This window comes from Mesoplodon bidens, assembly GCF_964165515.1.
Source record: "Mesoplodon bidens genome assembly, chromosome: 11".
In the NCBI taxonomy this organism is placed as follows: Eukaryota; Metazoa; Chordata; class Mammalia; order Artiodactyla; family Ziphiidae; genus Mesoplodon; species Mesoplodon bidens.
The window spans coordinates 29,150,252-29,172,229 of NC_138167.1; the positions used below are offsets into that span (position 1 = coordinate 29,150,252).

The 21,978-nt window shown below is 39.8% G+C and overlaps 1 protein-coding gene across 3 annotated transcripts in view; it reads right to left on the reverse strand.

Annotated features, from left to right (window-relative positions):
• Window positions 1-317: 317 nt before the first annotated feature.
• LGR5 (leucine rich repeat containing G protein-coupled receptor 5) overlaps window positions 318-21,978 on the reverse strand; it is a gene marked incomplete at both ends in the record, with an annotated part of 121,099 nt that continues 99,438 nt past the window's right edge. For 2 of the 3 annotated variants that reach the window (XM_081248850.1, XM_081248848.1), the window contains 12 exons: window positions 318-1,405; window positions 2,613-2,696; window positions 4,391-4,536; window positions 5,559-5,684; window positions 6,516-6,587; window positions 9,743-9,814; window positions 10,980-11,045; window positions 14,355-14,426; window positions 14,568-14,636; window positions 15,009-15,080; window positions 18,649-18,720; window positions 20,102-20,170. In XM_081248850.1, coding sequence (XP_081104976.1) covers window positions 318-1,405; window positions 2,613-2,696; window positions 4,391-4,536; window positions 5,559-5,684; window positions 6,516-6,587; window positions 9,743-9,814; window positions 10,980-11,045; window positions 14,355-14,426; window positions 14,568-14,636; window positions 15,009-15,080; window positions 18,649-18,720; window positions 20,102-20,170 — 2,008 coding nt within the window. The remainder of the gene's footprint in view (window positions 1,406-2,612; window positions 2,697-4,390; window positions 4,537-5,558; window positions 5,685-6,515; window positions 6,588-9,742; window positions 9,815-10,979; window positions 11,046-14,354; window positions 14,427-14,567; window positions 14,637-15,008; window positions 15,081-18,648; window positions 18,721-20,101; window positions 20,171-21,978) is intronic. The other variant, XM_081248849.1, reaches the window with a different exon arrangement.

Below are 21,978 nucleotides of genomic sequence, written 5' to 3' on the forward strand. Positions count from 1 at the left end.
AGTTGAAAAAGAATTCAATTGAAATCATGGAGAATTTTTTGAACATTTCAATCTGTTTTTAAAATATTTATATATATTTTAGGCTTACCTGAAGAGTGTGACTGAGTTATATAGCTGAACTAGTTATATAAGCAGCATTTAGACTTATTTTTCACTCTCTTGTATCAATAATTATCAGCGTTTTGACACTGAGAGGTTTTTTTTTTTTTTTTTTTTTTAATCAAGTTTCAACTCAGCTCTTTTTAGTTACTGCTCTGATATACTCAACCTCACATTTTTGGGTTTTCAATTTTTGAAAACTTTCTCTCACATATTAATTAGAGACATGGGACAAATGCCACAGATGAAAGATGACAGCTTTCGGTCATCGGATAAGCTGGTGGTGACCCAAAATTGGAAGGCAGGTCATAGGCTCTGCTGGCACTGGTGAAGGTTACCAAGGCCTGGGTTGAGTCACAGGACTGTTTCTCAACATCATCAGAGTTAACAGACATCAGGCTTGTGTGTTTCGATCTTGTCCAGAAGTGAGTTTGCTTTCCCAGGCTCCCCAGATCCTCCTTAAAATGGGGATTGAAGAGGATGTAGAGAAGGGGATTGAGACATGCAGGAAGGGGGACAATCACCAGAAGGATAAACTTAATTACTTCAGGGCTGATGAATGTGAGGTTCAGTAAAGAGGAGAAGGACAAGAAAGCCACCGGGCAGTAAAGGATACAGTTGGTGAAGAGCAACAGAGCAATGTGCTTCACCATAGAACAGTCCCAAATATTCTCCAGGTCTCCCTTTTCCAAATTGCAGTAGAGCTTGGTGTAGGCAATGGTCATCACGAGGAAGCAAAGGGAATTGAGCAAGACGAGGGCCACCATGTAGCCTGTGGCGCTGGGCTCCCCAAAGGGCAGCGGCAGGCAGAGCGGGGAGGCGCTGTACTCGCTGACGCCCAGCAGGGGAACCGCGGCGATGGTCACCGCCAGCACGGCGCAGAGCGCAACGATTGCTTTCAGACTGGAAAAAGGAGTTTTCGTTTCGAATTTTGCAGAGCATTTCACAGAGAACCCCCGCTCCAGGGCTGCTAGGGTAAGCAGGAAAACCGAGGATTCCGAAGCAAAAATGGACAAAAACCCGACGACCTGGCAGCCGCCCCCCTGCTCCCACCACGCACCGTGCTGCGCAAAGCTGCCAAAAGTAAAGGCATCCACACCAGCCAGCACAGCACTGGAGACCCCCGTAAGCATGTTCACCACGGCTATTAACCCAATTAACAGTTTTACGGGGGAAATGTACAGAGGAGCTCTGAACACGGTTGAGGTCACCAGGGCATTACACGTCAGGGCCAAAACTGCTATGGTCCACACTCCAATGCGGATCAGCCAGCTACCGAACAGGTATTCACAGAGTTTGAAAGGGCCTAGAAGTCCAAGGAAGAGAAAGACTGGGTATCAAATTAGGGTTCACAACTTTTGCCAAATTACCTCTTTGTTTCTCTTGTTAGGACACCAAGAGATACAGACCAGTAACAGCCATGGTAACACACAGTTCCCTTATGACACACTCCACTTTATTAAATCACTATTTAATGTAAAGGTGAGTATACCGGGTGCCCAGATTTTCAAGCTATGCCCAGAGAAATGGAGCCTGGGAGTTTAAATCACTGGATTCAGGTCCCCCAAATACAACAGTGTGAGGGCCAGGTAACAAGTCAGATTTCTGTGTTTGTTTGTTTGTTTTTTTTAAATAAAGTTTTTTTTTTGATGTGGACCATATTTAAAGGCTTTATTGAATTTGTCACAGTATTGCTTCTTTTTTTTTTTTATGTTTTGTTTTTTTGGTCTGGAGGCATGTGGGATCTTTTCTCCCCGACCAGGGATTGAACCCGCACCCCCTGCATTGGAAGGCGAAGTCTTAACCACTGGACCACCAGGGAAGTCCCTCCTGGGCTTTTTATGATATTGTCCAGAATGCTTCAAAAAATGTTCTGTAAACAGGGAAGGAGAATCCCAGGGAAATACTCAGTGATGTTAGAAGAGGAAGTATGAAGGTGCATTTCATGAGAATGTCGTCTTAGGTTTAGATTGACATTTGACGTTTAGGAGCAAGGAACCATCAAATTGTTGAAAATAAAATATCAGCCCTTCCCAGCTGTCTTTTTGTTTTCAACTGGTCTATCCTATTTCAGGGAATGGGACAAACAATTAAGTGAATAATATATATAGTTTTTACTTATCTCTAAAACTATTATTTGCTTTAACCAAATAGCTATTTAGATAAGACTTACAAGAAGTCACTGTCAAAAATCAGTGATTACATGAAGCAAGACTGTTGCATACCAGACTAAATTGCTAATATTATTTTAAAAATTACATATACTTCTAACTATAAGATTGGCTCTTTAATTTCCATTAATCTGAATCAAAAGTCTCCTACAAAAATCCTATTTATGAATGGAGACCAACTCCAGGGAATGAACATTTGTATTTTAAAGGTCCCCATGGAGTGGGATATTGATGAGCTGCAAAGGTGGCACAGATTTTGCCTTGAAGTGTAGCCAAATGTCCCTGATGGCCTCGGAGTTAAGGGTGGGTACTGCTGCTGAGCAGTTCTGATGCCTTTCTCACCTGGGGAAGGCGAGCATTGCACCGAATGAAGGGCTTTCAGGTCTTCCTCAAAATCAAGCAGGAAATCTTCAAGATCACGCTCATCTGCAGGAATGAGAAGTTCTGGAATGATTAGTTCTGTCTCTCTTTTCAGGGGCCAACTTCCAGGGAGGAGAGTCCTGGATTGCCCTGGAGACATGAAATGTCACAAAGGGAACTGAGGGTCAGACATCCCACTTTTCCCTGGGCTTTCTTGCAAGTCTATTATAAAATTGCTTTGGGATGTTCTACTCAAGCTACTATATGACAGTATTTCAGCAGAACTGGGGGCAAGGGACAGTAACCCTGGACTCACTGTCATAACGTCGAAGCTCTCTCATTCTGTTCTTGTTCCCTGGAGCTCACGATGGCCCCAAATTGCACTGACCTAAATTAGAGAGAGAGCGTGGGCCTCTCCATTCAGTGGAAGAACCACTTTATGCAATTTTTCTAACACTTAGATGGCTATAGTGCAAATGTTCTGAGCTGTGTTCTCTGAGTACAAGAGGGAGAATTAGTAAGTTTCAGTCTTTCTGGGGACTTCTGCTTAACAGAAGACAAATCTAGTAACTGCTTGGTGCTTGGATTAGCTATCCATGAAACAGGAGTTTTGTGATCTAACACACTTACTGATTTAATTGGTCTGGTGTGAGGTTTGGGCACCAGTGTTTTTTAAAAGCTTCTGTGTGATTACAATATATGGACCAGGGTTGCAAATCATTGTCCTTGAAAATAAACTCCACGAAGAACCTTGTCTCTCTTGTTCATTGTGTGCCTCTAGGGCGTAGAACAGTGCCTGGCACACAGTAGACACTCTAATTGTTTATTTGGGGGGGGGAATAAATATAGTAGAAATTAGGGTGGGTGAGGCAGAAAAAGCAAAAATGAAAGCAAGAACAAGAGCAAGACATATGCTGTAGCCTAAAATAAAAAAGCCAAGGGCTATAATATCAGCTCCTTAATCAGATCTGTGTGCAGGAAGAAAAGTTAAGATAATGTGCAGACAGACTGAATCATACTTGCTTGGGAATCAACAAATCATTAAGACCCAAAGGAAGAAAAGCCAGTCTATTTAGACTCTGTACAAACTTGCAAGGTTGGCAGGGAAAGGAAACTGGGGGCTGCCCAGAGCACTGCCTCATTACCACAGGTGTGGTTTGAGGTACATTGTTGTCTATTTAAGTCAGGTCTTGCTTCAAGAAAAGCCAAGTGCTTTACAGACATTATCTCATTTCACTTTCCTGACAGCTAGCCTTTGTGGGGGGTAGGTGGGGAGAATGTTTTAGGATTAGTTGGATAAGAAGTTGGATTCTTAAGCCCTTCTGCTGAAATATGGAGGCATCTAAAATGTCTATATCCTCCACTCCCCACTGGGGTTTAAGAATAAAAATAGATTGTATTTTCTGGAGAAAAAAGCACAGAAGCATGTTTGAAAAAGTTATCCACAGGAATAAGGTCCTCATAAAAGTTGATGAAAATATTGATAATCAATTTTAATATTTACCTCTGAGGACAATATGTGCTAAAAGGGATCTAATTGTAAATATAAGTATTAAGAAATCCCTTAGAGAAAATATGATTTTTTAGAATGAATCCTAAAGGAGTTTTCTCTTTCTCTAAGAATCTTTAAAAAGTGCGATTGATTCTCAACTTGCTGGGGTGATTACATAGGGACTTGTTTGGAGTTCAGATGATCTGCTTGATGACTTTTCAAGCCCCGTTCAGACACAGTTTCATCACAGTGACATAGCAGCTCTTACCTTGAACTTGAAACATTCCAGCATCTTTCTTATGAAGGTCATCTGCACTGCTGTTGTTGCCTTTATTCCATTGATTAGAAATTTTATAGACATTTTCACATACTCCAAATGCACAGCACTGATATGCATAAGGCATTTCTATAACCCTTTGAATGAACAAAACCAAACAAAAACACACACTTAAAGAAATAGATTGTTAAATACAGTGCTCATCTTTCACTTAATAATTCTGCCTGTGGATCTTAGCCTTAATAAATAATCTAAAATATTAACTATGTGCATAAAGATGTTGATTACAGTGCTATTCATAAAAATGGAGTTATTAAAAATTATTGCCATGAAATGTTGACAGTTGCTGAGGTTGAGTGATGGATATATTATTTTCTCTACTTTTGTGTTTGAAAATCTCCATAATAAAAACATTAAAAAATGAGTTAGGAAAATTGTAACACCATTAAAAAGTGCTTATGGTATGACATAACGTAAAGTGATGAAAAGGTGATATAAGTTTGTATACGTACTGTGATTCTAACAATTAAAAATACATTGGAAACAAAATCTGGAAGGAAGTAACAAAACTTTGTTTAAGTGTATTTGTAGACATTTTTTCCTCTCTTTTATTTTCTAAACTCTCTTTTGGGGTTATGGTTTTAAAGTATGTAAAAACTACTGTGGTTTAATGTATATACAGAATATATATATGTGTATATACATATATATATATATATAAAATCTTTCAAGGGACTTTATCGCTAATAAGTGTAACAGGTTTTAAAGAGCATTACTTCCTCAAACAAATATTAATTTAGTACATTTTATTAGAACACATACATAAGCAAGACGAATTTAAACATGTCAACAGTAGTACAATTATGTTGTAATGTTATTTAATTACATGTCCTAGTTTGTATCTCACAGATCAATGGTTTTCAAACTCTTTCCATGAACTCTGTGGTTCCAGGAGGCATCTTTGAAGAAGGAAGGAAGTGTGGTCAGGAAGACACATTCTCCCACTCCAGGGCTTGTCCTAACAATGCCCCAGGGGTGGGGGACATGAAGGCATGAAATGCAATTCAAAAGAGTCCCATAAATTTTGAAAACCACTATAACACGTCTATTGTTTCACATGACCACAAATGTATCTTATTAGTTTTAATGACAAACTCACTTGAGTTCTGGAAAGTTTTCAGATGATATCAAGCTCTGTAAGGCATGATTTCCTGTTAATTTTAAGTGAGTTAAACCATGTAACCCAGTTACAGGAAAAGATGACAGGCGGTTGGATGATAGGTCCCTGCAAAACATCAAACAACAATTGGTTTTTAGTCTGTGTTAGCATAAAACGATTATGTTAAAAAAGCAACCTAAAGATGATTAAACTGCTCCATAAAAACTTCTAAGCAGGGTCCTTCCTCTTAATGGTAAAAGGAACCATTTTGGTTTTAGCTCCTGACAACTCTTCTATTTACCATCAGAATCGCAGGAGAAAAAATGTTTTAATCACACCCAAGTTGTAATTTCTACATTCAGCTTAATTTTGCCAGATGGGGACATCAAAAATCAAGTGGAAGGTGCTACATGTAATTTGAAAAGTGGTGCTGACTCGATCAAGTTAGGGGTGAGGGGGAAAACATTGTTGTGGGTGGGTTTATTTTCTTCCTTCTCGCCATAACTTCTGTCTGACCAGTTCCTTCTTTCTCTCTGAGACACGGGAGAGGGGGAGAGGAAAGAGCAAGAGGTGGAAAGGGAGGGAAAAAATGGACAGGAAGATTTTCTGTTAGTCAAGATGGCAAACTCTAAAATGCAAGACCTTTAGAACTGAACTGATGTCTTAGTCCATTCCACCTGATGGCTCAGCAAAAATGGAAAATTTCACCTCAATAACCAGAACCAGCTGTCACCCAGATCGTCACTTATCCACATAAGGACGCACATGGGCTTGGAGGGGCGGGGGGGTGGGAAGTGGGGTGCTCCTTTCCGGTGTGATCCAGCTCCAGTGCAGGAGACACTGAGGGCTGGGCATTCTGTGCACTGCAGGTTTTTTCAGCAAAACCAACATTTTTGATTAATCAGATGGGGCCCAATTATTAAAAGACATGCCATAAACAAGTCATGAAATACTCACAGCTTTCTTAGAGATGGCAAAGTGGAAAATGCATTGGGGTGAATGATGGCAATTTTGTTCCAAGCTAAATTCCTATTAAAAAAAAAAAGGGCAAGTGAGAGGATTAAATAAAAGAAGACTGTGTGAAGTTTTACCATATATATTCATTCTTCTAACAAAATGTAATTTCCATTCAGGACAGGAGCAATTAACTTATCAAATCATCTTTCAGATGCAGATATTAATAGTATAAAATGATGAAAGAGAGAATTTTAAAGCAACCTTGCTTAAATCAATCCAGGAAAATCCTTCAGGTGGATACTTTAGATTTTACTCTCTTCTTGCTAAAAAGTTGACTTTAACATGGTTGTAAAATTTTATTAGGGCATTTCTAAGATGAGTGGGGGTCAGGGAGTTGGAAGAGACAGGAACTTCTGAGGCTCTTCCTCTGACAGGCAAGTAAATTTTAAGTTATAAAATGTCCCTGGATATGTAATGAAACTCAACAAAAATTTGTGTACATTGTCCATGTATGTCAGGCCTTAAGAGAAACTCAGAGATACTTTCAAAAAAAATTCCCAGGGCTTCCCTGGTGGCGCAGTGGTTGAGAGTCTGCCTGCCGATGCAGGGGACACGGGTTCGTGCCCCGGTCCCGGAAGATCCCACATGCCGCGGAGCGGCTGGGCCCGTGAGCCATGGCCGCTGGGCCTGCACGTCCGGAGCCTGTGCTCCACAACGGGAGAGGCCACAACAGTAAGAGGCCCGCGTACCGCAAAAAAAAAAAAAAAAAAATTCCCAGTAAAGAGAATGGACATTTAATTCTTAACTGGGAAATGAAGAAGAGAGGGGCTAGCATATGTTGGAAATAAAAGCCTTTGATAACAAAAGCTACAATTTATTGAGAAATAAAATTCACTCACCCCTTCCCTCCACAAACATATGTATAATGAAATGTAGATAATTTTACAGGAATAAGAACTTCCACATTAAAAAAAAAAGAGCAATGAACTTAAAATTTGTATTTTTAAAATTCATAACTCATAAGGGAACTAAAGTGTAGACATTTGAAGAAACTGAAAGTGATCATCGTCAACTTTTCTCTAGCACAGATAAATAATTTATTCATGGTGTTGGGCCCCCTGAGTTACTAGGATAAATGGTATTCACAGAACATTTACATTCTCATTTGAAAGGCCCCTGAACTGGGGAAAACTGGAAGGCTTTTTAGTTCGCTCCTTTCATCGATCGCAGAACAAAAGAAAATTCCAGCTAACGAGGGGAAGGAATGGCATAGAAGGAGTGGGAAGGCTACAAATGGGAATTGAGTGGGAGATTGTCTTCTGTTGAGCTGCTCATCAAATACATGTCCAGTGAGGGTTGCAAGCCCTGCCATCTGCACTAGAAGCTGGGGATAAGAAGATGGAAAACTTCTTGTCGTTTTCAAGTAGGGCGTGGTGTACCTGATGGCGGTGCTGAGTGCTGAGTCCTGTAGCAGAGAATGTGCAAAGCACATCAGAGTGGAGAGGGCTCAGAGACAGGAGATGTTGTTCTTATGGGATGGCAGGGGCAAGTTAAGAGTGGGGAGGAATCCAATGGGCAACAGGACCAGGAGAAACAATGGTCCATGTGTCAAGGGACTGGGAACTGGTGGGTGAGAGATGAAGGTGTTCCAGGGGGTTGGAATCAGATTCTGAAGGATGATGCTTGGAAGTTTGGTTTTGGTATTGAAGACAATAGGGGAATAACAGAAGATTTTTGAAGCAGGGAAGCAACATGATTCAATTTCTACTTAAGAAAGATTCTCTTTGGAGAATGAGATGAATGGGTAAAGACTGATGGTGGAAAGTCCGGTAAGGAGGGTGATGACAGTGATCTAGGAGAGTGATTCCATGGGTCTTTGGTGAAGAATATTTAAGTTCTACTCTCTTAGCAAATTTCAATTGTACAACACAGTGTTATCAAATATATCAACCTTTGATATATTTGAAAAAGAACTAACTTTTGGAAACAGCCAGAACTCCAACCTGGTGAATAAGGCAGGTAATCAAAGCAGGTAATGTACAATATCTTTGTTTCACATTTATTTTGAAAAGTTAAAGAACTTCACAAGCCTATTTTAGACCAAAAGTAAGGAAAGGGCAACACAATTAAATTCAGAGCAAGATGGTTTTCAAAGTGAATTTTTGGGAGAAACTGATTCTCCAAGGTGAATTTAAAATGTTTTGAGGAATGGTATTATTTTATGAAGGTATAGTCTCTCAAATGTTAAGAAAAACTTTAGGAAAGAAAGTGTTTTTAACAACATCCTGCACTTTAAACATTACATATTGTTATCGTTCACCAAAATTACACTGAAATCCAGTTTCGGGAAGGAAAAAAATCCGTCATGCACAAAAAATCTGTTACTGTTTTTCTTAAACATATGGTTAATATACGGTATTTTCAGGTAGTGTGTGGTCTACCTGATGGCAGTGCTGAGTGTTGAGTCCTGTAGCACAGAATGTGCAAAGCACATCAGAGTGGAGCGGTATTTATGGTATTTTCAATATATATTAATATATATAATAATCTATTATAGTATATATTAATATACAATATATTATACATTTACATAATGTATTAATATTTATAATATATGTCAAATATATGGTATTTTCAATCATAAAATGGAATTTAATATTTACAAATCTTAGTCGTCTGAGCAACAGAAGCATTTTCCAGGACGGTTGTGCTTAAACCTTAGTGTACTTGTTAAAATATCGATTCTCAGGCCCTACTCCTGAGGGTCTAACTCATGAGGCAGGTGAGAACCTGGACTCTGCATTTTTTACAGTCACCTCCAGGTGATTCTTAAGCACTTAGAGAGACTCACATTGAAAAACTGTTTGACCCGGAAAGAAAAACAGGCAGGAAGAACTGTGTGGTCACCCCAGTTTTGCAGGCAGAACAATCTCCGCCAATTCCCAGCTAGGAACAGAAACACGTTTTGTACGCTGCTCAATAGCTTGGCCTCCTTCCTCTTTATCAGAGTTTCATGTCTGCTGACTGGCAGAGGGCAGATTGCAAATTTACTGCTTTTGAACCTGTTCCTGGAAATGATCATGAGCAAAATATTTGCCTTCTCCTAGCAGATACATGCACAAAGGCCCAACAATACAAGTATACGGTGAAAAGAAAATATTAGGGGAAGACCCAAAAGAGAGAAAAAGTGCTCGACGTTGGGGAAGCTGCTGAGAGACAGTACTTACAGAGAACGGAGGCTAAACAACTGCTGGAAGGTGTTGGCTCGAATTTCATACATTTCATTATGCCGCAGGTCTCTGAAATGACAGGTTCCAAAGATTCATTTCGGAGCCACAGGTTTCAAAGATTAGTCTTCAGAGAACTTTTACAGAGGGGTTACCTCCCCTCAGTCACAGGAACACATGAACTACGACTACCAAGTGACACTGAGAAAAATTTCTTTTTGTTTAAAAAAGAACAGTGCAATTTATCCACATAAAAAAGTATTGCCTCTCTTTCAAAGCAGCTATTCCCTTTGGGTGAATCTGAAGCTATATTCCAAATGCCAACATCATTCAAAAACCTTGAGGATGCCTCTCTCTGCCTTCTGAGCCTTTCTTATATTCTTGGAGGGTCTTCAGGAGTGCCAAGTCTTTACCTTTCAAAGTGGATTTTATCCCCCTCCCTTCCTCGCCCAAAGGCATTCAGAGAAAAAATAAGCAGAAAAGGATAAATGGTTAATATTGTTTTGACCAAAACCAAAGCATGACTGTAAAGCAACAATGCTGATGTTTTGTGGAGAAGGCAATTTTAAGAGAGGAATTCTAAAATATTTCATGCATAAGTAGCATCAATGGCACCTGAAATATGACTAATATGGCACCTCTTCTGAAGGTTACTATTGTGGTTTAGAATAGAAAAAAAAAATTTTTTTTTGGCCGCACGCACGGCTTGCCAGATCTTAGTTCCCAGACCAGGGATCAAACCTGGGCCCCCGCAGTGAAAGTGCCAAGTCCTAACCACTGGACCGCCAGGGAATTCCCGTGAAGGCTACTATTGTGAAGCAAACATACCAACAAACTCAAGTACCCCCATATTAAAACATAATGCCATGCATATGAGCTTCACTTGTGTTCAGGAAAAAAAACAAAACAAAACAAAAATAATGCCACTCATTGGAGGTGTAAGTTAAAAAATGTTCCAAAGCTCAAATAAACCCAGTTCATTACTATACCAGGTTAGGGGAAAAAAACCCACAACATAATAAATGCCTTACTTATAGTATAATGCATGGTAAAATAATATCGTCTATGTCTCCCAGCTTTACAGACATCCTATACAGTCACAGCTCCTGTGTGTAAGAAGGGAAAGCATCACATGTCTCCCCAGTGAACCACAGGGTAAGCAAACCAATGACCCCTGGAAATGTGAGTTTTGGCTCTTGGTTTTCGCTAGGTGACTTAGAGACTCTTACAGACATACATTTTCTGAAGCTTTTGGCAGACTGAAAAACTGGGTAAATCTTCTAGCAGATTATAAGATAGATCTCTGAAAAACAGAAGGTACAAAGGGGAAAAATCTGTTATATATTAATTGTAAGGAAACATGCTTTGCTCTCTTTTCCCCTCCGTGATGATTTAGCTCCCAAAGGCAGACTATGAACTTTTCCCCAGCCCTGATGTGCAGCAGGTAGTCATAGGCATTATTAGATTAAGCAGTAGATTCAGATGTCAACTGAAATGTAACTGTTATACTTCTTTAATTGATTTAAATAATTTACTTAATGAATTTATTTATGTTTTGTTAGTGATGATCTACAATGTTCTAGCTATTATCTTACAGAAATGAGTACAAATTAAATTAAATAATTGTGCCTCTATTTCTAAGAGCTGCTATATCTCTGCAGCTGAGAGAATCATTGTTGGTTCTTTTCTAATCAACAGAAAAAGAATCCCAACAACAATTCAAAGCATAGCACTAACTTTGAAATCAATCATTACAAGGGGGGGGAAAAAGAATCTAAGAAAGTCTTCAGCCAAAACTCAACAAATTACGGAATAACAAAAACATCTGGACATATTTATAGTATAATATAACTAATCTAAAACAAGCAATGGTAATTTGCAGAAAGCTTAAAAAAAGGAAGCTGGTAGATAAAGTAACAGATATATATATATATTAAAAAAATCTTGCCTCATGTTTTAAAAGTTATCAGCTAATCAACTAACTCACTTTCATGCCTGATTCTAATTCTTAAAACCAGATCACCACTATGTAACTGAAAAATCCATATTGTTTTCTGAGAGGGTTTTAAATTATTTTATTTTTGAAATTGCTCACTTTATCTTACATTTATTGAATAAATAGAACTTAAGTAGAAATACAGTTCAATTTACTACACATGAATAATTCAGATAAAGCTGTGTGCAAACACAAATTTGTAGTTTACACTAGAGATTTGAAAGACCAAACCAAACCAAAACAAAAATGTCCCACACCTATGCACAAATACAGCTGATTAACAATATGGTGTGTTTTTTTGGAAAGTAGTGAATGTGATAAAATGGACACACATATTATCAAAGCTGATAATAATTTGGTTCACTCGTTTCCACAGACAGCAAGGGGAACAATCCTTCCTGTGTAGTTCTTAGTAGAGGGTGCAGGAAACCTTCTTCTACAGTGTCACCACCTTCCTACCTATTACCTAATGATTTTCATGGCTAGCATTGATCAAGCACTTCTTATATATAGACCCTATGTTTACAGCTTGACCTGGATTATTTCATTTAATCCTTGTGGTCACCTTATGAAGGAAACATTTGTGTTGATTCCCATACGAAGCAAAGACTAAGATCACCAGCTAGTAAGTGGAGAAAGCCACACACAGTCAAGTCATTCCCATGGAGAAGAAGCAACTTGGAGGCAAAATCACTCATGTACAGTGACATCGCCTCATGTAACAGCTACTCAGTGGATGAGGCAGCCAAAGGAAGAGAGCTCTCAGACCTGTACTTCCAGAACAGAAAACAGAGTGGAGTAAAGGTCACGACCCGGGGTTCTACTCTCAACTTTAATTCTACTTCGTTGGTATGCTGGACGAAGCATTGATGTCTTTTTCAATTCTCTTCTTTAATGAGAAGATACTTGCTTTGCTGATCTTGCAGGGTTGTTGTGAAGAACAAATCAATGCTACAGGTTGACGTGCTTTGAAAATGGCCGGATACTGCCATTAATGTAGGTGCCGTCTTTCAGGCCTTTCTAGGTTTCCACTCCAGGAAAGAATAATGGTGTAAAGGAAGTGAGAAAGACGATGATAAGAGCTAACATGGTCGAAGAGTTTACAGTGCTCCAGGTGCTGGTATAAGTGTTTGACGTGTAGTAACTTATTGAATCCTCATGACGATCCCCTGAAGGAAGTGGCTACATCTCTTATTTTATAGGTTGGGAAATGGAGCCCCGGAAGGGATAAATAACTCGCTCAAGATACTGTGATAGCATAGAGGCCGGATTTGAACCAGAAAAATAGACCCCAGAGCTTTTGCTCTTAATCAGTTTGCCAGTCAGCCTCTGTGTATGCAGCTTTGGACCCGAGTGGTTTACCATTCGCTGTGTGACATACTGGAGACAGATGCGATTTAAATACTGGCTCCCTACTTATTAGTTACAGTATGTGAAATCCTGGTCATGTTACCGAGCCAGCTTCCTGAAGAAATGAGGATAATTATACTTATTCTGGGTGTGGTGGGCAGAATTTGAAGACGGCTCCTGAGATTTCCACCACCTGGCATCTATACTTGTTCTCCCAGTTATTCAATCAAACCACCTGCATTTGAATTCGAATTCTGCTACTTTCTTGCAGTGTGATTTTGACAGGTGTACTTTACTTCCCTAATTCTCTCTTTCCTCACCTGTATCTATACCTTCTAGGGAGATATGAGGTGAAGAAGAGGAGACTTGCTCTTGATCCCCTTCCTTTATACATGCATGACTGACATGAAGGTTGTTATGTGGTTTATTGCAACTCCTATCACTGAGCAACTGCGGCCTGAAAGTGACGTAGTGGGTTGGGGATAGGGGAAGGCAGAATCACTGAAGAACGTTCCCATTCTTCCACTTGACATTTGTAGAGCTGCTTGTAGTTCGGTTACTCTGGAAAGCTTGTGGTGGAATCACAGGCGTTTGACTGCCGCAGAAGTCGGCCATGTGAGAACAAAGCCATGCGAGAGACTGAGGGTGCTTTCACTACATCCCAGCAGTGCTTGAGAAGATGATCACAGGGCGTTGAGGGGGGAGGCTGAACATGGAAGGTCAGAACAAGGCTCTTCCAATTCCTATAAACTACTTTTTGTAAAACGTGGGAAGGGCAGAGGAAAAAAGCCCCAAGTCAACAGAAATAACATATGCAAGTTGTTTAGCCATTAGACGAAACATTAGAACATGGCACCAGCAACTATACCGGAAGAATGTTTGGTTGCCTTTATCAAGGTCTGTGTGGGTCTGATAATTTTATTTTGGCATCCATATTGGGTTTTTGATCCATGATTTTCTTTTTTTTTTCCCCTGCTCTGCAGAGGATTTTGGGCTGGGGGCAATGAAGTTATTTTGGCTTGTTCATATCCATTTTCTGAAGGGAAATGTGTGCTCGTTGAAACTCTAATGGGAGACTGTTTGGGACTTGGAAACAAGGGGTACGTTGTTGCCATTATTACCAGGGAGCCACTTCCCTGGCCCCAAGCGGGCAAAGGAGGCCTGATCTCCTGAAAACCTGCAAGGAAAGAACTTTCTCCTCTTTTAAAGGATTATTGAAATAATGTTGGTCATTTTACACAACATTATTGCTTTACTGACACGCACAGCACTTGGAGATTCGGTAACTGATCGCAGACAGTTTGAGGAAGAGATGAGATCTGTGCTCCAGTTAAAGTCCTGTTGAAACACAAACCAGACATCATTCTTGTATTTAGGCATCACACAGTGACATATTTTGATTCACTGATGTTAAGACTGGTCAGGCTTGAAGGGTAGTGCAAGTTCTGGGCAAAGTCAAGAGCCTACTCAAGTACTTACAGACTCTCCAGGCTTGCGGTACCAGTTAAATCAGGAAATTCAGTTATTTGTGAGGCACCATTCAAAGTCCTAGAAGGAGGAGTACATGAGTATTACTGGGAGAAGATTCTAGGAAGGGGTCACTTTTATGGCCATTTCAAAGCACTTGAAATGTTCATTTGGGGGCTTCCCTGGTGGCGCAGTGGTTGAGAGTCCGCCTGCCGATGCAGGGGACACGGGTTCGTGCCCCAGTCCGGGAAGACCCCACATGCCGCGGAGCGGCTGGGCCCGTGAGCCATGGCCGCTGGGCCTGCGCGTCCGGAGCCTGTGCTCCGCAACGGGAGAGGCCACAAGAGTGAGAGGCCCGCGTACCGCAAAAAAAAAAAAAAAAAGAAATGTTCATTTGGTCTTCACAACAACCTTGCAAAGGGAAAATCATCTGTAAGAGAAATAAACACTTACAGTGTTCTTAGTTCAGGTAAATGTTGAAAAGCAGATCTCCCAACAACCTGGATAGGGTTGTCATAGAAATGTCTGAAAAAATCCAAAGACCAACGTCTTAGTATAAAACTTGAATGACAAATGAATACCTGTTCAGAATTTCAACAAATGCCTTCAATGTACTTATGTAATTTTGATTACTTGGTTTCAGGTAAACCTCAAAAGTATTTTCGTTCGTATTATGAGACTTTTGGTGAGAAATCCATACTACATAAAACTGAAAATTTCTGACAGCAAGGCAGATATGAATGTCAGCTCCTATGGAGAAAAGCAAGTGAACTGACTACAGTTATACTTAAAGCTCTTCCTCTGCCTCCAATATCTGTGGACTATCCATTGAGTGGCAAAAGATAGTTCAAGGTGCTGGCAGTTATATCATTAGCTAAAGAAAGATGAAGTTCTATATAGTTACATGAGGGTCAATATCCTCTGGTCAAATCTTATGACACACACACAAAGGATCCTTCAAATTATTTGAGAGGAAATTTGCTACTCTGGGTTTTTGTAACATTAGATTTTAAAAAATCAATGATTGCTCGAAAAGGTAAGACATTATTAGAACTTCAAAAATATTTTGTTTTACAGATGTTTTCAATGTAATGGTATTTGAATTGCCTGGTCAATGGAGTCCCACAAACAGTTCTTAGCTGAGACATCCTTCCAGTTCAATTAAATTCAACAAATATTTATTGGTGTCTCTTATGCTCAAAGCATGAGGGTAGGTACTGCTTGCATTTAAAGACTGATTTATTAAGGAGGCTGTCATTGGCTATCTATTATGTGCCTGGCATTATGCTAGATGCTGGGGATGTGAATAGGAATGATAAGGTGTCCCTGCCCTAAAGCAGCTTGGAATCAGTTGGGATAAAACAAATATATAAGGGGATATGACTCTCTGGTTGACAAAGCATTTTCACATCTAGAGCTCAATTAATCCACCTGCCAACTTTATAAGATCCATGACATAGACACTTAAGTACTATTTCCCTCATTTTTGGAGGAAGAAGCTGAGGCTCAGATACTTTGGTAAGTTCATTATCTCCCAGAGCTTCAACTTTCTAATCTGTTAAACTAATGTAATAATACTTAGTAGTAGGGTTTGTGTACACATTAAAAGAGCTAATGCACATGTAACATCTGGCACAGGACCTGGGATATAGTTGTCACTCAACATGCCAAATCCCCGTCCGCACTCCCACCCTCTGACTTCTTCTTTTCTCTTTGATTAGACAACTGGTAAGAGAAAGCGCTAGAGCTGGACTATAGGTCTTTTTTGTTTGTTTTGTCCTGTATATCTTTTTATTGTAAATCTTTTTCTAAAATATTTTTATTGAAATATAGTTGATTTACAATGTCGTGTTAGTTTCAGGTGTACAGCAAAGTGGTTCAGGCATATATATATATATACACATATATTCTTTTTTTACATTCTCTTCAATTATAGGAGGACTATACATCTTACAATTTAAAAATGGAGTTGTTCTCAGAATATTACATTATCCCTTATCTACACTATCTGCTTGTTTGTATGTAATTATGTTCATATACCTGCATGCATGTAAGTACAATGGGTAGCTATGAATACACATGCTTATGTACATAAGGCATAAGTATCACAAACACAAGGCGGAGCTATAGGGTTCTCAAGAGGGAGTTCTCTCATGAGGTCAAGAAAAACTTCATGAAAATGCCATTTGAAATAGACCCTGGAAAACAGAATTTCGACAAGCATAGTGAGGGGATGGAATCATAGGAGCAAAGGAAATAAAGGAGGGTATTTGTTCTATGAATGTAGCTTAGTTGGTCTGGGTTATGGCGTAAGGTAATTGAGGAATGGGTCAGGAGGGTTGGCTTGGGCCATGTGGAAAGCTGACACTGTCAGGGAAAGGAGTGGGTGTTTAATGTAAGCAGACAACACTGACTATGTTTCACAGCAAGAGAATGACAACATGGATGCTGTGCTTCCAGGGTGTGCACTCTGCTAGTGGTAGAGGCAGGGGGGTGAGCCTTAGACTGGTAGAAATCTAGAGGTAATGGCTAGCAGAGGGGCTGGTGGCAGAGGGGATGGAAAGAAGTTATGGATAGGATGGGGACTACAGAGGTAGAAGTGAGGCCTGGGTAGCCAAAGGACAAGGAAAGCAAAGAAATCTGAGTCGGGTGGGGGCAGTATGGGCGGGGGCGGTAGTGACAGAGATAGGCATGGAGGCAGAAGCAAGGAGAGAAGAGCTTCCGGGAGAAAACAGTCAAGGCCAGTAAAGAGTGGAGAGAAGTGCTAATAAATATTGGGGGCTGTTAGTCCTCTTCAAGGGGTATTAACATATCAAAAGGGTGATTAAGAAAACCAGTCCCGTGGCTTCAAGGAAAGAAGGGGCAAAGAAAGGCAATGCAATCTGCCAACTTCTCAGTATGTAAATACTCTCTAATGAGAACTAATGTTTACTGGCAACAAACTTTAACCCCCTTAGTTTGCCAACATACTATCAGAACATTTCAGAAACGATGAATGGTATTTTTTTTTCTCAGTCGTCAGGGTTAATTGGGATTCCAGCTCATTTGTGACAAATGCTACATGGCTCCAGAAAGCCTCTCAATCAAGTTGGCACGGGATGCCAAATATCTGCCAAGAAGTGCCCTAGAGTCCTTTTCAGAAGTCGTCCTTCCTCTCCTCCTCCATATTTCAGACCCCTCACCCATGACCTTAGGCCAATACCATGTCCCGAACTTGCCAGTTGTCTTTTAATTAAGAGCCAGCCTATTACTTACATATTTTCACCTTCCTATATGTGCCTACACAGGATCAATTTTCTGTTTGTGCTAAATATGAAACATAGAATTAATCCTACGTTGAAGTTGTAACTCTATCTTATGCCATTATGGCATATAAATCCTCATATACACCTTTCTAGAACATATGCACCTTTCCAGAATTACATCCTAGTTTGTATAAATGTAACTCAGTGTTTGGACTCGAGAACGAATGGGTATAGAATGGCTACTTAGCATAAAGCAGTAGTCTCCTCATCTCCCCCTCCTTGCAGTAAAGGACCTCTATCATATATAATAATGTATGTATGTATGTATTTATATTTCAGCTTTATTGAGGTATAACTGACGTATAAAATTGTACATTTAAAGCTTACAGTGTGGTGATTTGATATACGTATACATTGTGAATGGATTCCCCCAACCTAGATAATTAACTATTTATCACATATTTATCTTTTTGGGGGTGAGAACATAATAATTTATGTTTCTACTATACTTGGGTTCAATTTCTGAATGACTAGGTGATGCTCTAAAAATCAGTTTTATTCCTTAGAAAATAGAGATAAGCAAAAAAGCATTTCATAAGATTATTGTGAAGTGACACAAGGCATTTGAAGATACCAAGCATAAGGCAATGCACATTGTAGGCCCTAAGAAAAAGAATCTCTAATATTGTTTCAGCATTTGGCTAAAACTTAGCAAAACATCTCCATATACACTACAGTGACCGAGATAAAACTTGGGCAAATATAGAACATTTATTGTATTATGTTTAAAAGTGCAATTCATGCTATATTGCAGGATAGAAAAATCGAAAAGAACTATGGCTACTTACATTGTAATAAGAGAAGGGTTGCCTACAAAGGCTTTCTCAGGTATCGACTTGATATTGTTGCTATGAAATCCTCTAGAAAGAGAGGAAAAGATAATTTATAGAAAATAGCCTATGGGGTAAAATCATTTAATAGTCCCCTCACCAAACCCGTGGCAATAATCAGCAATTTTAGTAACTAGAGGATAAGGTTAAATTCCTCTATGCATTTTGAAACGTTTGTGCCCTCACTTACTATCTAGGAGAAAAAGATATCACAAGCTGTCATCTTGAAAGAGGAATAAAGAATCTGAAAATAATAACTGTGCTTTATGGAAACTTACAACCTAATGCTATAAAAAGAAAATCCATCTGTTATTATCCAATAGAGCATCATGGTAGAACAACCTGAGACCGAGGAAACCATCTTTGGAGAGAGGATTATGATCACTCCTCTTTACCCCATTTAAAGCCAGGAGAAGAGAAAATTGACTTAAGCTGCAGTGAAGTAGAGATTTAAGTAATCTCCTTATGAGGACAAAATTTCCTGAGCTGAAGAAAGGTGCCCCAGCTCAGTGAGTCTGTAATAACAAATTGATTCTCATCTGTCGGTGCTAATGTCTGACTGGCAGAGGGGCAGAGTCAATGGTCTTTGGTCTATGCGGGTCTGTGGCTGAATGAGGTGAACGGCGGTCTTGGGGCTGCCTGACCCAGACAATGATGACTTCCCGGCTAAGCCCCGTGTGGGGTTTCCTGAGGCAGAACCACATAGAGGTTTTTTCTTATAAACAAGCCCTGCTGTCTACATCCTTTAGCTGTGTGTCTTATTTCTCTCTGCCAAGAGAATAGGCTCTGTGTTTATTTTCCTTTCCAAGTGTTAGAACATTACATAGGTTATTCATATTTTTAGGTACAAAGAAAAGTAATTAAATTATAATATATAAAAGACAATATATGCAACCTAATAGCTGAAAGTTCGCTTTACTGTAGTAAAATGGTGAGTTTCTATAAAAATTAAATAAGATTTATGAAACATTAAAAAATATGAAATAATGTATATGAAGGCACCTAGCTCTATACTAGGCACATATATTGTGTTCATCCAGTCCTACGCAACCTAGGAAAGTTTGTCTTTTCGAAATGCTCAGCAAATAACTGAATTCTGATAGAGTTCTCTACAAACCTATAACGTATATAAATGTTGGGAAAATGTGGCTTAGGAAAAGAGTATGGCTTAAAGAAATATGTATCCTTTTTTCTAATATATATATATTAGAGAAATCCATTATAGATTAAAAAAAGATTATCTGCTGATGGTTGGTGATGGAAGCAAATTAAAATACATTTTGGATGTAGTTAATCATTATTTACATGACCTTTTAAATTTTTCTAGTAAGTCGTATTAGGTGCAATAGTCAAACATACTTTAATATAAATTCACAAAGAATAGTTCTCCCACTAAATTTGTCCTACTTACAGTTCTTTAAGGTTGGACAGTGTCCTGATTGCAGTGGGGAATTCATCAAGATTATTATAATTTAAATCTCTGAAAATAAGTAAATAATATGTTCAGTTTTTCACTTAAAAATTCATATATATTACATTTACAAGGAACGTTAACATGCCCTTCCCATGGACCAGTATCATTGATAACAATTCTCATTCCTTTTCTTAATGAAGAGAGATTGTGTTGGTTGGCTGACCACCATCATTCCACAAGTATCTGCATTAAAATGGTCATTAGACTGGTCATGAGAAATTTCAAAGAGTCACGGCTCAATGGCACTGGGCATTAAAAGAAGGGAGGGGACATACAGCAGAGTGAATGTCCAAGCGGGAGGGACACTTGGCCAGGTGTTGGCGGCTGGCCGCTGTAGCTCTTCTCCCGAACCCCGCTCACCAAGCTGCCAGCTAGTCTGTACCCTCCTCGGGGCTCCGGAACCACATCCACTTTCCGGTCCCCTCCTCCATTCTCTGACTTTGTCCCACTGCTTTTCAGAGTCTCTCCTGAGAGGACATCTAGGAGAGTGGCTTTGTTCCTGACTCTGGTACAGTTCCTGTCTTTCTCCCAGCCTGAGGTCCAGGATGATAGCCTGCTTTTGGAGAGGCTTATGTGGTACAGGGTACTCTCAGGAACGACCTCAGGTCTAGAATTTCCACACGGTCACAAATAAAGATTCAGGTCCGAAGGGTGACGTTTTCCTTGGTCTGTGAGGCAAAGCTCTCTATCATCCTTCCTGCATAGAGACGGAATGGCCAAACAATCTCAAATCATTCGTTCCTCTATCTGTTATGACACAAATGGCTTTTCAGTTCCATTACTCACAAGCACTTTATAGACTTAACTCCACCATTTATCTACATCTCCATATGAAAAAGTAATTGCCTCCTTGTCTCTGGGAACGGCAGATTTCCCAGATGACGCAGAAAAACCTTTTGGTCAGGCAATCAGATGTGGTTAGATCTTCCTCTGTGGGGAAGAATTGCTATTTAACTTTAAGAGAGAGATAATTTGACCAAGTTAAACATGAATCAAGATTCCTACTTGTCTGGCACAAACCATCCTTAAGCTATACAGCAGGCAGGAAACTTGTGTCTTTTGTGGACATAAATTTTCTTCCTGTTTGTAAATCTCTCCAGATGCTCTGTTTTGATTAAACGAGGATTGGGTCCTTATAAATTACTTAGATTTCTAGTGAGGGAAAGGAAGAGGTTGGGAATAACCAACCTACTGAGCCTCTGTAGCCCTGGGCAAGGCGAGGGAAGAGGGGACATTGAGACTCACATGAATTTGCCCTGAATGCATGTATTGCATGAATTTGCAATCCTGGGTCCTTACCTCAAGCGCCCCGGTCGGGGGGGATGGGGAAGACCATTTATGGAAATACCTATCAAAGCCCATCTTGTTTTTTTGTTCCTGTTGTGTTGAAAAGGACCGGAAGGTGCTATCCATTGCTAATATTCCCCAGCCCAGCCTTTGTGTAAATAAGGGAGATGTTCTAATTTTTCCAAGCCGCTGATGGGAACAGCTTGCCTGTGCCTTTAAGTTGACTTCAAAGTCCCGCCTGGACAAGTTCACCTTTGGCATCTCCTTATGAGGATGATTCCTCCTTTCTAAGAGGAAGCGCAGAGTGACTTAAGTTGCCCTGGAAGGACAGCTGTTAGGTCCTGCAGGAAATGAGTGGACTCAGATCTGGTTAGAAGCTAAATTGACCAGGTACAAAGTGCTAAGGTCTGTATGTAAATGAACAAGGGCTCCAAAGCCATACAAGATGTGGTCTTTGGTCATGTCCTTCTGCAGTCCTGGTCAGAGCCAGCGTTGTAGATTCAGCGGCACTGTGTGGCTTATTACAC